At 38.7% G+C, this 14316-nt stretch overlaps 1 protein-coding gene across 7 annotated transcripts in view; it reads right to left on the reverse strand.

Annotated features, from left to right (window-relative positions):
- Positions 1–14316, reverse strand: part of LOC129765809 (5-hydroxytryptamine receptor-like) — a 489787-nt gene that overhangs the window by 20104 nt on the left and 455367 nt on the right. For 5 of the 7 annotated variants that reach the window (XM_055766243.1, XM_055766242.1, XM_055766241.1 and 2 more), the window contains one exon: positions 8522–9198. In XM_055766243.1, coding sequence (XP_055622218.1) covers positions 8522–9198 — 677 coding nt within the window. The remainder of the gene's footprint in view (positions 1–8521; positions 9199–14316) is intronic. The other 2 variants (XM_055766245.1, XM_055766246.1) reach the window with 1 other exon arrangement.

Consider the following 14316-nt stretch of genomic DNA (forward strand, 5'->3'; position numbering starts at 1 on the left):
TTTGGACTTTACTTAGTCATCTGGATGAATTGTCTGGACGTTGATTCAACGGGTCCAAACATGCAAACAAGGGTACAAATAATCTGGTTATGTTCGCAAAGAGTGTGACAAAAGCTCGGTAGCCTCAACGATCGCTATCTTAGCATCATACTTGAAGCACGAAAGTCAAGCAGCGAGAAGAAATGTGAGTAATCGACTTCGCAACCCAGCGGTTTGTTGACAAACGAGGGTTGAGGGTTTGAAAATTGAAGAATTTTCATAGCCGTTAAACAGGTTGTAGTTAGACCTGCATGGCAAGTGGGTAATTACGGATCTGCTAATGATGAAATAGAGTTGACCGGACAAAATATGGTCTTCATGGCGCATGTAATTCGATCGTTGACTATGCTTTCGTATATTTTAGATGCAGCAAAATTGGCTGGTTATTCCTGAGAAGTTTTCGACATTGCGCCTTCACCTATTCTGTTCACAGGAGACTTGAATGGCACCGAATGTTCACTGCAGCAACGCTAAACAAATACGAGTATGCCATTCGGCCCAGGATCATACGAGATTTTCAACTTTTTGGATGCATCGACAATTACCGCAGGTGATATATTTTAGCGTGTCTACTCCGTCTAGTGAGACGTTCGTTGCAGCCTGTTCAATTTCTCTACCGGACGATAGATTTTCCCGGAATAAAGATGCAAAATGCATTGCCAAGAAATTGCACACTGTTGCAATTTTTTCCCCATCGAAGATCACATTTACCGGAACTGACAAGTTTTTTCGTGTGCTATTTACAAAACTCCAAGCGTATTTTAGATTGCGTCGATTGCGTTTGCGTTTAGTTTGCGTTCGTGCTCCTGAGAGAGGTTTTCCTTTCACACGTAAGTTTAAATTTAACCAAGTTCGGATGAACTGGATGCAATGTCATGAACATTCAAATCGTCGTAATCACAGCTCTACTCTAAACTAAATAAATACGGAAGGAGTCCGTCAAAGTCGATTTTGCGATAGCTGAGTGCTCTATAATTTTCATTCGCTACTAAAAGTGGCTCAGGGCCTGAAGCTGGAGTCTCGATACGAATGGCAAGTCGAATATGGTGATTATCTATAAGAATTATAAATTCTTCAGTAGTGCAGGTTGTCGACTTCGTTATTCACAGATGCGAAAACCTGATCGGATGCGAATGGCGGGTTCGACTATAATTATTAAGTAGAAAATCAACTCGATTTAGGTTTGGGAAGACCATTCCATCGAATAATTCTGCAGCCGCTGGGATCAAACACGACGCACTTCCTAGACGAATGCCATTTTTTGTTTCGGACCAATTGATGTGTGTTGAACGGTTGTGTTTCTCGATTATATTGACTATGTGTCTTTGGTTAGACAGAATTGTGAACATACACAAAATCATAGTATATTTTGGCAAATATACAAATATAAAACACACACTTGTTCCAACTTGATCCCGTTTTGTGTAAAATCCAAGGACCACATTGAAAAAAAAAACATTGAGTGATATACCAATCTTTAGCACTGATGCTGTTGACCATTCCTTTTGCCGGAAACACGTGCATCGAAAAGCGCGTTGAATAATGAGAGACTTCCAATGTGCTGAATTTATTGCTGCCAGGCGTAGTGGTGATCAATTAATGTTCGTAATTAGATTGTTAGGGGTTGAAGCCGTTTGGAAAACTAATAGCGTTTTTTTGGCTTAACGAGAACCGAAAATTTTCAGGATTGCATTCGAACTATTTAAACATCAATCTAGCGTTGATGTCTTTGCTTTTGGGAAGGCTTAACTACCGGTGGGTAAAGATCAACTTCGAGATTAGTTTTCGTCATGGTGCGTACGGGTTGAAAAGACACACTTTTTGATCAGGTTCATCGCAGCATTTGCCTCAAGAATTGCTGACCAGTGAGTCGCCGATATGATTGTCTGCGAACATCACATGGGATCGGACGGTTGTACAGTATTCGTTCGGTAACTGGACGAGAAAGAAAGCCTAGTTATGGGGTCGGGGTGGGGGGGAGGTGTGTTTTCAGGTGCGCTACCATACAAATAAAACACAAATTTCTACATTACTCGAGAATTAATCAAGCAAATAAAACGAAATTTGGTATGTGGAGGTTTTAGGGTGCAATAAATGATTCTATGGTGATTAGATACTCCTCTCCCTCTCTTAGAGGGGGCTGCCATACAAATGAAACACAAATTTCGGCTTACTCGAGAATCAATCAAGCAAACGAAACCAAATTAGGCATATAGAGGTTTAAGGATGCAATAAATGTTTCTATGGTGGTTAGACACTCCACCTCCCTCTGTTAGGTGGGGCTGCCATACAAATGAAACACAAATTTCCTCATATCTCGAAAACTAATCGAGCAGCTGGAGCCAAATTTGGCATGCGAAGGTTTTAGGGGACACGAAACGTTTCAATGGTGAATAGACACTCCTCCCCTCTCACTGAGGAGTGACCGCCATACAAATGAAGCATACATTTCTGCATAATTCAAGAACTAACCAAGCAAACGGAACCAAATTTGGCATATGAAGGTTTTAGAGAGCAATAAGTATTTTTATTGTGGTTTACATTCCTTTCCCCTATTCGTTCGAAAGTGGAAATGGATTTTGATGTGATAAAACGCACTCCTATATTGTCTTCTATCTATAAAATAAAAATTGATCGCCGAATGTGTTGAAAGGGCAAAACTCGAGAAAGGAATCGTCCGATTTATGGACCTTCGAGGTGTCAGTTATTTGGCTCTCTTAAGAAGTTTGTGTTTTGTGTTTTTCCAGTTCGGTTTTCACTGAGGAGTGTACTAATGAGTCATACGTAGGCTGACCAAATAATTCAGGAATAAAAACGGGACACTTAAGCTAAAAATAAAAAATAAACAAAAAGAGATAATATTTTTTTCAAGAATTTTATTGAGTGAATAAAACCGAGAATAAAACCAATAAATCAAACAATCTCAGATGTACCTGCTTTGTTCTCAGCAACGAAATAACATTTGGAAGATGAATAGACTCTGCGAAGGAGTTGATGATTTTTGGAAACTTTATCATAAAATTTGTCACATTCCAGAGCAATGTTCTGTTTGACAATTATCATAGCGATTATGGTTTCAACATCGGGTCGTGTCTTTTCTGTTGTTCAAATATGGATCGTAGAAAAATCTTTCCAACTGATGCGGTACAACCAGGCAAACACAAAATATAATCAGTTTGTTTTCCATTCCAGAAAATATTTGCGCACAGCGATTTGCAACAAGATTTTTTTTTGGTAAGATTTTTTGTCTTTTATCTTTTTAGTTATAATTCTTGTATCTCATATGAACAGGAAGTGTTTTTACTAATGCTACTTTCAATCTCTGGCCATTCAGGAATGGAATTTTCTATAACACTGTTTTTATTTATCCTAGTCTGTTACTTCAAAGCAGTATTTTCCACAATTTTAAGAAATTTAGCCTTCTGCGTTTCACCTGAATGAACTAGTTTTGATGTAGGACTACGAAGAACTTTTGTCTACGCAAAACCAGAAAACATGTCACGTTTTTGAAATAGTGAGAATAAAATAGCTTTAACATTAATAACTATTTTTGCTGCTAAATCGCTCCCTCGAAGTGTAAATGCAGCGTTTGTTCGTACCGATACTGTGGAGACATGGAGATATTGCAAATTATAATTAAAAAAAATAAAATTAATTAATTGCCTTTCATAACTTATTTAAACAACAGTCTCTCCTAATGCTGATGTTACATGGAACGGTTCTGCTCGGTATAAAATTCACGAGCAAAATCACTTCGGAGGATCGAAAAAATTTTTTTTGATTGCGACCAAAATAATCTTCTGTCGACATTGCAACATTCTAGGCGTTGAATAGGTCTCAGATGCTGGAACGGTTCGGATTCGGTATATTGTGCACCCATGGCCGAGTGGTTAGCGTCTCACATTATCATGCCGGTTGTTCGGGTTCGATTCCCGTTCGGACCGGGGGATTTTTCGTCAGAGATATTTCCTTCGTCTTGCACTGTGGTCACGCGTATTCTAGAGCTTGCCCCTCGGAATACATTCAAGGCGTGTTATTTGGCTTAAGAAATCTCAACTAATTATTAATAAATGACACTAGTTAATGCATATGTTGAGACGGCAAAAGTTCCACAGGGAAAGTTAACGCCATTCGAGGAGAAGATATTCCAACCTTTGAATAAATAAGGTACATTGGGTTCCCTTGAATTAGCAGTCACATAATACCAAAAGTTCTGCTTGTTTGCAACCCCATTCATGTGGAAGTATAGAGGAACTGTCTGTAGATTCCATCACAAAACCTTTCGGAAGTGACATGATCACGTCCGTTTAGTTCTTGTTGACAATTCTTTCCTCGAGTTTTGCTCTTACATTCGGCGATCCATTTTTATTTATACATAGAGAAGAAGATATAGAAGTGCGTTTTATCACATAATAATCCATTTCCAATTTCAAACAAAGATCGATTTCGTTAACGCAAACATCAAATGGACTAACAACGCTTGCTACTATGTAATTGTAGAAATTGGAGAAAAGTCTATTCACCATTGATACGTTCTGTGCCCCCCAAATCCTTCACATGCCAAATTTGGCTCTATTTGTTCTTGAGGCATGCAGAAATTTATCCTTCATTCGTATGGCAGCCCCCTCTTAGGAATGAGGGGAGGAGTGTCTATTCACCACAGAAACGTTCCGTGCTACCCAAAATCTTCACATGCCAAATTTGGGTGCATTTGCTTGATTAGTTTTCGTGCTATGCAGAAATTTGTGTTTCATTTGTATGGCAGCCCCTGGCAGTCCTCCCTTAGAGAGCGGGGAGGGATCTCGAACTATCATACGAACCCTCCCCTGCCCCTTAAATCGGTTCAGTTGTCTCCGAGTCTATAGGAATCAGACAGATATCACTCCATTTTTATAAATATATAGATTGCGAATTTTATTGAACATTTTCACGAGAACGTCGTTTAATGTTTGTGGAAGCAATGACAATGAAGTGTCTTTCTCAAGGCCGGTAAAAAAGAAGTTTGGATTGAGTTTGTCCACAAGGGCCCTTCTCAGGACTAGAACTACAAAAGGTTGAAGTCTCTATCCTTCAACACAATTAACCAATCTATTATTTCTCCGTATCATATATCGATGCATTGTACTTAAACTTGATCAGTAAATTTTTGGGATAAATTTTCTTAATTGCGGGAATTCCATTTCACCAGCTAGTTGTGACTAAACCCCAAAACCAGTCTACATTGGTTCGTTCATCTGAAGAATAGTCTGAAAAATCAACATTGCATAACTCTCTGAATTCCTCATCAATAGGGTGAATCATTTCTCTGGGAACCAGTTTACAAAAGTTTTCGGTAAGCGGTAGAATGGTTAGATGTTTTCTTCTGATGACATTAGATGGGTCCAGCATGGTCAGATTTATCATAATCGAGTCGTTGAAGATGAAGTTGATGCATTACGTTAGCCTTAAATTCGTTGAGCCGATCAACAGATATTTTCCCATCGTTTACGTACTCCCTAATGAGTAGTTCAGCCGTTGTTCCAACCTACACATTTTCTAAACTATCGTAATTTTGTTGTACAAACGCTACTTTATTCAAACCTTTTAGCGTTTGCATGAACTCATTTGTGAAAAAAAATATCCGAAACCGTGCTGAAAAGTCGTTCAGTTATTGGATGCCTAAAATATTTTTTGGTCTGTTCTTCGAACCCGTCGGTACTTGGTTAGGTTACCTTAAATATTTTAGTCGATTTTTTTCATGTTCGATATTTGACTTTGTTTGCCACTGTTGATAGTTGAAGAGAGGCAAACAAAATAGTGTTTGTACAAATTTTAAAACAAACTTTATCTGTCAAAAAGTGTCTATTATTTGACCTCCGGACAAACAGCGTACGGTTATCTAATGCTAGTGACTATTTCTTCGACAGATCCGTTGATTCGTCGGCAATTAAATTGAACTGATTGCTCCGCAAATTATTAATGGGCTTCTCGTGTTGACCATCTCCGAGAATAATCGTGAGTAGCAGTCAATTTTGTCCTTCTCAGTCGCAGAATGCTTCAAGAAATCCTTCGATCAGCATGCTCATCGGTTCCCTGACAAAGCCAGCTAAATCTGGTCTTCCAATCCCTTCGATGAAATCAATGATACTATTCTGAATAACTGTTTCAATAAATCTAGCTCAAACAAACTTTCCAAACCAACTCAATAAAGTCAAATGTGATTGCAGATTTTTGAATCTGGATAAATCTGGGCATAGTACGGAAAGTCTGGACTAGACAAAGGATGGTCTAGATATCTGGATACTTTACCAAAGTCTGGAAGATTCTTGACAAATCTGGCAGTCTGGTGACCGTGGGTTAAGCAGGTAAAATTGACATCGTTTTCTCATCAAAATTCAACAAAAATAGATGTAAATAAATATAAAATGATGTAATTAAATTATAAAAATATTAATTTAATTGTGAATATGTTCATACAAATTACTCATTAGTAAATGAGTGTATTCAAGTTCCAACAAATTTCAGAAAGCAAATGCCAAATGCACTTTCCAAATTTTTCATCTCATACTAGCTTATGCGCGCTCTTCTATTCGTTGAGATTTGAAAAGTATAACAATAATATAGGGTTTTCCGACTTTAAATTCCGAAAGTAAATTGAAATAAAACACACTTAGTGTGAAATACAACATCATTCAAATGTCCACATAGGGCTACCTCGCACACCTTGATCCTGAACAGGTAATTTTCGATGACTTTTCGGCACATATGAGGCGGTATCTCGGTCATAACTTCACGAATGTTGTCCTTCAAATGTTCAAGAGTTTGCGGAGAGTTGGCAGAGACACGGTCTTTCGCATAACCACACAAAAAAAGTCTAGCGGGTTCAAATCGCATAATCTGGACGGCCAATTGGTATCACCAAAACGCGAAATTATGCGTCCCTCAAATTTCGTTCGCAATATGGCCATGTTTGGTCGTGTTGTGTGGCACGTGGCGCCGTCCTGCTGAAACCACATGTCATCCGTATCCATATCTTCAATTTGTGGCAAAAAAAAATCGGTTAACATGCGGCCATAGCGCTCACCATTCACAGTTACCGTCTCGCCGTCCTCATTTTCAAAGAAATGACTCCACCAGACCATAATGCGCACCAAACAGTGACTTTTGGCGGATGCAATGGCCTCTCAATAATCACGTGTGGATTTTCTGAGCCCCATATATGGAAATTTTGGGTGTTCACATAGCCACCGAGCTCGAAATGTGCCTCATCGCTGAAGAAAATTTGATGCGAAAATTCAGCATTTTGCTGCTGTTGTTCGTTTCGATCGACGTATGCCCAACGCATTCCATGGTCACCACGCTCTAATTTTTGTACCAGTTGGACTTTATATGGATGTAGGTGCAAGTCCAAATGCAAAATTCGCCACAATGATGTGTTTAACAAGCCCAATTGCTGAGCACGCCGTGGAATCGAAACATTCGGAACATCCTCCACACTGGCAGCAACAGCAGCAATAATTTCGGCCGAACGCACATTACGATGATGCACAGGTTTTACAATATCCACTACGGATCCAGTTTGTTCGAATTTACGCACTACATTAGCGATTTTGTGCTCTGTAGGCTGTCCATGACGACCAAAATCCGTCCGTAATGCTCGAAAAACATTTACCGGTTTTTCATCATTTTTATAGTATAATTTAACAAAATTAACACGTTGTGCGATGCTAAAACGATCCATATTGTAAAATGGCAGACATTCAACTAACGATATTACGCTTTGGTTGACAGCTATGTCAAACGGTTGTCAGCGCAGGGCTGTATACTTTCGGAAGCCCGAAATGGAAAACCCTGTACTTTCTACTAGTAGTCAAGTTGGATCACGTTACTCAACTTATACTGTATCTTGAAAGAGCCCATTTGTGTTAATTAATGGGAGTAAATTTTTAGACTTCGTCGACCCCCCAAATAAGTTTTTGTTCATGTCGACCCCTGAGAAACCAATATCGACCCCTTTGAGACCCCTCTAGTAGACGAACGACCATGACATAGCATTAGGCTATAAATCGTTTGATTTATTAAAAACTATGTGTCTGCTGGTGAAGCCAGCAGCATTGTTACTTTGAATTGCCGAAGCACATTGATAGCATCCATCTGAAATCTTCTGAAACCCTTGAAATCCTGTACTGTATCCTGTATATAAACGATGACAACAGTTCTAAATGTTCCCTCCTGCCATCAAAAGAACATGAAAGGTAAATTCTGAAAGAAGATTAAATTTTAGTACAGCTACAACCCATACATTCGAGTAGACTTTCACCTATCCCAATCGCATCCCCCCGTGTTGTTCAGGAGTGTTTGTATAAATTTGATAACTACCATACCTTACTCGGTGACCATTACATTTCAGCTAATATTTACAACGGGTACTACACTAGTTCATACCGCATAACATCACAAGTTCAGTCCCGTACGGCCCCCCGCATCCCGCTTAAAATCTTACCGCATATGCCGCACGTGTCGCGTCCGCCGCAAACTGTTCCTCCGGCCACACAGTATCCGCTTGAACGCGTGCCGAAACTCCGGGCTGAAGATGGTGTAGATGATCGGGTTCAGCGTTGAGTTGAAGTAGCCCAGCCAGAGGCACACGCTGATCATGATCGGGCTGAAGTCGCACCCGGTACACGTGGGTAGCAGGATGGCGATGATGAAGAATGGCAGCCAGCAGCACACGAACGCCCCGGTAATGATGGCCAGCGTCTTGGCTGCCTTACGCTCACGCTTCGAGTCCGTCGCCGTTTGGGATTTCTTCTTCATGATCGACGGTTTCATCGTCGAGCAGGCCCCGCTGTGCGACGGATAGGCCATCGAGATATCCGCCGTCGGCGGATCCACCTCGATCCGGTCCCGCTCGATGCCATTCCCGAGGCTACCCTTCTCGGGGCTGGTGTTCGCCGACGACACGTTCGTGAAGGCCGTCGTCGTTTCGCTGATGGTTGGGAGCGGCCGACCGATGACTGCCACCACGGCCGCCGCTATCCCGCCGGAACCACCGACCACGTTCGCCGTTGGGCCACCGATCGTGTTCGGTTGCGATGCAGTTACCTTCCAGCGGAAACCAATCGATGTTAGTGCCATACATGAAGCTTTTGCCAAGGGTTCAGGATGGGTCTGAGCAGCCTAATGGGGCACGTATACAATATATACGCACTTAAAGTGGGATGTCACAGGAGGCTTGTTTTGCAGAGTGAGTGAGTGAAAGAGCAAGATACGCAAAACGAGACAGCGTTTGGGCGGGGGGAGGGAGATTCGTCTCAGTGTGTTGGGGGGGCGTGTGGGTATGTGTGGGTGTGGTGGAGGCTTTTAGTGGTGCATTACTACGCTAGTGACATGCAGGTGGGATTATCTTTTTAGACTCATAAAGTGTCATGCAACATGCGTATGATAGTTTGAAGATGAGAGGCAATGAATGAATGCGAATTTTCTGCTAAAACAAATATTTCACAGTTGCAATGAAATTGATAGTAGACAACAGGCGATTTTATTGACGGCTTCAAAAAGATCGAAAAATGTAAGAAAGTGTTTTGATTTAAAAAGAACTAGCTGACCCGGAAAACGTTGTTCTGTCATATTAATTATTCCTAGTGAATATTTTGGTTTGATTGTAAAAAATAACGAATGTATTGCAAGTGTGTTCGAGTTGTTTAATTTTTTTTATCCATTTTTTCGATGAAGATCGAAATGGAGTGCTGTAGACGATGACCGATGATCAATAAAAAAACAAATCATTAATTTTCTTATTTCAATGTATTTCAATTACATAACTGACATATTTGATGTAAAGTATTAATATGTTAAGAAAAGCATGAAGTGTAAAAAGTAAAAAAATAAATAAAGAAAGAAAATCAATATTAATTTCGTTCAATTGCTGTTTCGTTGATGGAAAATGGTCGAAATCGACTATCGTTCTATGTAAATGAGGTAATCTTGCTTTGATGAAAAAAAAAAAACAAATGTCGAAATAATTCATCCGTATTTGTGGAGCATTTTATTCTCTATCAGAATGGCAGACCTGAGAGCAATTTTCAATTGTCGACATTAAAATTATGACTCGATGATATTTGAATACTTAGAGACATAGCCCTGCCACTAACTTAACTATTTTTCTATATTTCTTACTTACATTCTGCCAAAACTTTATCCAGCATATATAAACTATATCAGACACAACTTTCATCCAAAATTTTCACCCAGTTGCAAAAAATGTATTACTCTGTTACATAGAATACATATTTGATACGGTACAACTAATTTCCATTTATTTTTTTCGTTTCAAAAAAAAAAATTCTTCCACCCGAAAATTCGTTACCATTTTGACAGAAATTGAACATTATCACAACTCGACTGAACTTGAGTGGAATATACGAGGCAATTATATTATCGATTACCTCAGGGCGAATTTTGTCGACTAACCAAAATAAAAATGTGTATATGAGATAACCATAGCGTTTGTTATTCAATCGAATACGTGTAATTGTTGTCATGAAAATGCATTGTATTTTAGTAATAGCAAAAACTGTGTCGACGTTGCTTATGATAGCATATCTCAAGTGGATTTATTCTTCCTCACACCTCACACCGTACGTTGGTCTGACTGCGTCGAATCATCTTACGATACACATAAAAAACCATCGAGCGCACTCTCTTGTTTGTTTCGTCACTTGTAACCATATATTCATAAAATAAATCGAAATAAGTGATGATTTTTTTATCCCATCTGTTTATTTTATGAGGCCCATTTGGCACTCCAGCTGTAACACAAAATTAATCACATAAAAAAATCGTGAAAAACTTCACCAGTAGCTTAAAAAAATCGTTTTCGGTACAAAATTTGAAAAAAAACTTTTTTTGTGCGGTAGATGGGGATCGCATAAAAAAGTTTCCCCAAGAAAATAACTTAAATCAGGCGTAAATGTTCGATTTTCTTTCTTTTTCCTCTGCTTTGCGATGGGCCATTTTGTCCTTTCGGTTGCTCGTAGCTGTGTTGTGCTTTTAGTTGCATGTCGAAACTTGTTGCTGTTAGAAATGCATGACATGCATGAATAATGATTTCTTAGAGCATTTGATGGAAGGGTGTGAATGGTTTGAGAAGTGGATAGTTTAGACGCAAATATGCTTTTTTCGCACTGAAATGCATATGAACCATCGAAATAAAAATAAATGGCCGATAACTTCGTCAAACATGCTTCTTTTCATATACCGCTCAAAAAAATTGTAAGGGGTTGTATCTAGGACACGACCGCATATTATCGACATAGAACTACGCTGTTATATTATGCAATCCACTTGTTAACCACTTCGATTATTATTTCAGAATGCATCGAATTTTTTGTAATAGATTATGTTCTTCGTTACAAATAAATTTGATGATCGTCCTTTTACGTTTGATATGATGCCTAGGACTACCAAAAAATGTGAACGGAAGAATTGTCAAACGATCATTGTATTTTACATATCCCTCTGAAATTATTGCACATCTCATGTTTACGTAGTTCTCGAACCGCGAAAGTTCATTCACCTCTAGTATCCGAAATGATGATTTTGTCAGGCTTCTCAGTTCGAAAGTACGTTTTAGGGAAACATATTCCGGTCTGCACAACGACAAACGAGTGCGAAAGTACTCAACACCAAAAAATACTCCCGACTTGCATGTATTTGCAAAGCGGATTCCCCCATTCAAGCAAACCATTTGTCATGACAATGTCAAGCGAAAATGTGAAAACAGAATAGAAACTGAGAGAGGTTGGCGCTCATACGGTATGACTCATACGGTTTGAGGCATGATGTCGACGCCAACCTCTCTCAGTTTCTATTCTGTTTTCGCATTTTCGCATGACATTGTCATGACAAATGGTTTGCTTGCCCCCATTTAAATTAATTTTGTAGTACGTGTTAGGGAAACACTACTCGGTGGGAACAAAAATACCCCTGACTTGCATGTATATTTGCAAAGCGGATTTCCACAGGTACATCGATTTTGAAGTCTGTGTTGGGGAAACCGTAAATCGGGCCAATCAAAACTTGGCAGTTAGGGCGTTTAGATAACGCTTGACATTTAACAACTATTCAATTGTTCATCTCATGAAATATAACATTTTATTAATTGTGATAGACGCGTAGAAATATTTCCTATCAATTGATGCAAACATCTCTCCGATCTATTAAGTATAAGTATTCGAATTACGGGTAGGGTTAGCACATAAATCGGCAGAACAAATGTATGAGAAAAAAGAAAGTTCTTCCAGTATTCATGAATTTAAACCGTTTAGAGATAAGCGAATTGTAATGTAATATCAATCTAATCTTAGAGAATTTCGGATTCGATTGGTATGCAAATCATGAGAATTCGTTCACAGTGAAAATAGTTATTAACGTTAACTTTATTTCATAAAACCGTGACCTGTTTTCTTATTTGGCACCCTTCCTGAAAGACGTAGTATAAATCGTATAAAATTCTCATCTACCATGGTAATAAAGGTAATAAAGATTTCGAATCGCCGCATGGACCATACATCATTATTGTGTTAACAGTATCCAACAGTTATTCATATTCCGGAATCCGATTGGCTAACTTTACTTTTTTGTCTATAAATTCCCTTGTATTTCTACCAAAACTTTATACATAATATAAAATCATCGTCAGACATCGTTCAAGATTTATCCTCCAATTGCAGAGAATGTGTTGCTTTTTCACATCGCACACATTTTTGATATGTAGAATTAACTTTCATTAAAGAAAATGGTTTTAATAGCGTGTTTATTCCTCCCGAATATCCATTTTGCATTTTTGCTTCACATGAATGTAACATGGAGCTCAATGTTGTCTCTGTCGAATTGCGTCGCAAGGTTGACACATTTGCACAACTCGATTGGACTTGAGTCGAACGGATTTCAGAATGCAAAATTTCAATCCGTTCGGATAATTTTGACTGGCGCTGTGACGGCGTTGCTCATGATAACATTTCTCAAGTGAATATATTCTTTCTCAAGCCACTTATGTTGATTAGGTCGTAGTTGTTCGCTTTCTACTTTCGCGTACATGTCAACCATGAATTATTGGTACAGCTCACGACATCATATAATGACATCATACAATGTACATAAAATCCATCGAGCGCTCTGCTCTATTTTATTCGTCTGATATAACTATTCATAAATATTATTTCAAACGAGTAATGATGTTCATTATGAATGGAATATCTGTGGCATCTTGTTCTTTCAGAACGGTCGGGCATTTTTCGTCAAAGATATTTCTTCTGACTTGCATTGTGTTCACACACATTCCAGAGCTTGCCACTCAGAATACATTCAAGGCGTGTTGTTTGGTATAGAAATCCCAACAAAGTGCTACTAAAAATGACGTTAGTGTTATTGAAGAAGAACATGGAGAGAGTCGTATGAACGATGTGCGTTAACGATGAATTCCGGATTATTGTTTTTTTTTTCTTCGGATCACAATTTCTCGCGTCATTGTGCAGACACCATCGATGGTTTTAGTAATGCTTGCACACTGAATCTAGACACGTGCTTTCCGGCAGATGTTTTATCAGAATTGATGACAATAACGCGATTGTCAATTTGTAAACCGAGCAAGTGTGATTTGAAGTATATCAATAATTCGTTGTGTTCGTTCAAAAATACTTCCAGCTCGCCGGCGATACACCTGGCTTTAGACGAAGTAAGGTTACTTGCGAATGTTTGGATATAAGTTCGATCTAGCGCAATCTGTCATTTAACAACATAAATAAATTCGTTCTGTTTGGAAAACGACCGCCGGTTGAATTATTTGAATATTGTTTTTAACAAAACTATTAAAATCGCGATTAAAAATAGGGCATGCTGGTTAAAATTTGTGGTTATATGTGTTGTTTGAAGCAAAATTTTAGAAATTAAAATTCAGATTTTTTTTGCATAGAGGCACTCTAATCGGAATTAAATATTTGGTAATCGGTATCCTAGCGGTATCGTATATAGTTCACAACATATTCTCATGCTTACCAAGTTTTTTGTGCATAATTTCATCAAAATCAGTCTAGCCGTTTCGAAGGAGTTCGACCACGAACATCGTGTCACGAGATTTTTTATAGATTATGTTGATAAACTACCCATGATTATATTCTTTCTCTATCTTTTAAAATTTTTTTACTCAAACGCCCATCGTATGTTAATTTCCCCAGTTTGTAATCACAACGATCTCGAAAAATTCACCGAATCATGACAGGGCGAACGACACTTCAT

This window comes from Toxorhynchites rutilus, chromosome 2 (assembly GCF_029784135.1).
Source record: "Toxorhynchites rutilus septentrionalis strain SRP chromosome 2, ASM2978413v1, whole genome shotgun sequence".
Classification (NCBI taxonomy): domain Eukaryota; kingdom Metazoa; phylum Arthropoda; class Insecta; order Diptera; family Culicidae; genus Toxorhynchites; species Toxorhynchites rutilus.